This window comes from Montipora foliosa, chromosome 11, assembly GCF_036669935.1.
Source record: "Montipora foliosa isolate CH-2021 chromosome 11, ASM3666993v2, whole genome shotgun sequence".
In the NCBI taxonomy this organism is placed as follows: Eukaryota; Metazoa; Cnidaria; class Anthozoa; order Scleractinia; family Acroporidae; genus Montipora; species Montipora foliosa.
The window spans coordinates 25,417,248-25,419,747 of NC_090879.1; the positions used below are offsets into that span (position 1 = coordinate 25,417,248).

At 36.4% G+C, this 2,500-nt stretch overlaps 1 protein-coding gene across 1 annotated transcript in view; it reads left to right on the forward strand.

Moving 5' to 3' along the window:
* The window catches only part of LOC137975938 (uncharacterized), a 13,331-nt gene that overhangs the window by 539 nt on the left and 10,292 nt on the right, over positions 1 to 2,500 (forward strand). The window contains exon 2 of the mRNA XM_068823151.1: positions 1 to 169. This exon is cut by the window's left edge and continues 82 nt beyond it. Coding sequence (XP_068679252.1) covers positions 1 to 169 — 169 coding nt within the window. The remainder of the gene's footprint in view (positions 170 to 2,500) is intronic.

A 2,500-nucleotide genomic window follows, 5' to 3' on the forward strand; every position in this document is an offset into this window, starting at 1 on the left:
CACAAATGTCACAATGAGGCTACTGCCTTCATTGAAAATACCAGCAGAAAGGCTCCAGAAGACGAAAGCGGTCGTGGCTCGCCAGAGAGAAACGATACATCGTCAGAACTCTTAACTGAGCTTGAAGAAGAAGGCTCCAGCGAAACTAACGAACGCGATGAACACGAAGGTAATCCCACTTCCATCGTTTAATACTTTTACCGCGCCCGATTCTTTGTTCGGTTAATGACACTTTACAGCCATCAAAATCGATATTTTCTGGGAATCCCTCTCGTCCCGAACTTTTGAGGCCATACCGCCCTTTCGTAGAGCATATATTCAGTACACTGGGCGCATAACCGATGCAAACAAAGTCAAAAATTAAGAGCCGAAGAGAAACACACCGCCCCTGATTAATATTATACTAATGCACGTGTACAGTAAAATCCCGCAAATGGGAAACTAATGGCTTGCATTCTCGTAGCTATTACGGTCGTCACGCGACGCTCCTCCACACAAAGTTAGTGGAGAGGAGCGTTGCGTGACGACACTAATAACGGCTGCGAAGGAGACTAGCATTTTAGACACCCAAATTGATCTCATAAGAACAAATTTAGCCCGTAAATTTGAAAACTATTCCAGCAGTCTTACTTAGTTAAGGACAGCAGTCATTAGAAAAATGGCTGGCGGTATATTTTCTCCGTGCAGCTTCTGTTGCTAACTTTTTAGTTGTCTTTGATGAATGAAGAGTCCAAATGCCGTACCTTTTATACCAGACAAATTTTTTTTTGTGGACTGGACTGGACTGGTCTGGACTAGACTGGACTGGACTGGACTGGACTAGTAAAACGTGGACTAGTAAAACGTGGACTTGTAAAACTGTCCATTTGTTTTAATGCTATTTTATTTCGACGGTTTAGGGAGCGAAACAATCCCTGTTCGACGTTTTAGCTACCAAAGGGGTTGATATGCGCCAGTTACAAACGATTTAAAAAGTTTTGGCCACGAATAAATTTATTTAGCACCAGTTCAAAATCCTAATTTTGTTTCATCGAATCAATCATTAAGGAGCCGGTTGAATAATAATAATAATAATAATAATAATAATAATAATAATAATAATAATAATAATAATAATAATAAATTTTAAAGACCAATAATCACTTTATTTCCATGATAAAAATATTTACAAACATTAAAATATCTCCAAAAGGTAAGAACTATAAATTTACAAGCAATTAATAATAATAATAATAATAATAATAATAATAATAATAATAATAATAATAAGGAGAAGAACAACAACAATAATGATAGTTTTATTTTCGGATCACCTGCTTTCTGTCACGCAACATGTACAATAAGTAGCCTTCAATACGTTCACAAACATTCTGATAAAGGAACCATCCCTTCCCAGGAAAAAAGTACAAAACCTTATTTTCTTCCTAGCTTCAAAACTAGATGCCCCGGCGTAGATAAAAATTGTATTGAGCGACGGTCACTTATTTTGCTACAGGAAACGGAAATGTGTCTGTTGACCTTTGATCTCATCAAAAATTCGCGCCAACACTCAACATAAATTTGCATTGTAATTGTCGCGCGAAGATGGCAGCTTCTTTCAAGCTACCGTCTCTCGTGAAAAAACGAAAACCTCCTGTTAATTTTCCGTGTTCTAGTTGGACTGTGGTCTGTCACGGTCATGTCACCATATCATGTCCCGGGTATTTGAAAGCATCAGATTAAAAACTACGACTTTTCTAATTGTTATTGACACCGTTGAACTGTAATATCTGGGATTGTTACTTTACAATATTATGTGATACAGATTACAATGATGCGAAATTAGATTATAAATATTATTTGTAGATTTGTATTGTACGTTACTGTTAGCAGTTATGATACCTCTTTTGAGGTAAACCGTTTCTTATTGTTATTGACGTCGTTAAACTGTTGAGAGATCTGTGTAGCATGTGGGATTGTTACATTAGTAAAAATGTCTTAACCTAGTTGCGTTAAAAACGAAAATTGTCGTCTCGCGTCTCCAAAGTTATGCAGTTTTTTTTTGCTATTAAACACCCACAATACAATCACGTTTATTTCTAGATACAACTATCACAATGACATTAAATTAGATTATGAATCTTATTTGCAGAAGTATTTGTATTGTATATATTAATGTTAGGAGTTTGGATAGCTCTTCTTTCAATTGAGAGGTTCTTTAAATAGCAGGTGATCGTGTTAATAAAGCTAACATTTTTTGGGGGTTTACAAGTCTGCGTTTTACTAGTCCGCGTTTTACAAGTCCCCAATCCAGTCCAGTCCAGTCCAGTCCAGTCTACGAAATACAGTATGCCTTTATACCACGCTTACGTCGTACCTACGATTTCTAAAATATGTATCGATTCATAATCTCTACAACTTTGAAAAACTGACGAATAAAATCGTGGCTTTTTAAAATTTGACTTAGAGAATGTAGTGCAGGTTGGAAAGCAGTTGAAAGGAAGAAGTTTTAATGTTTGCA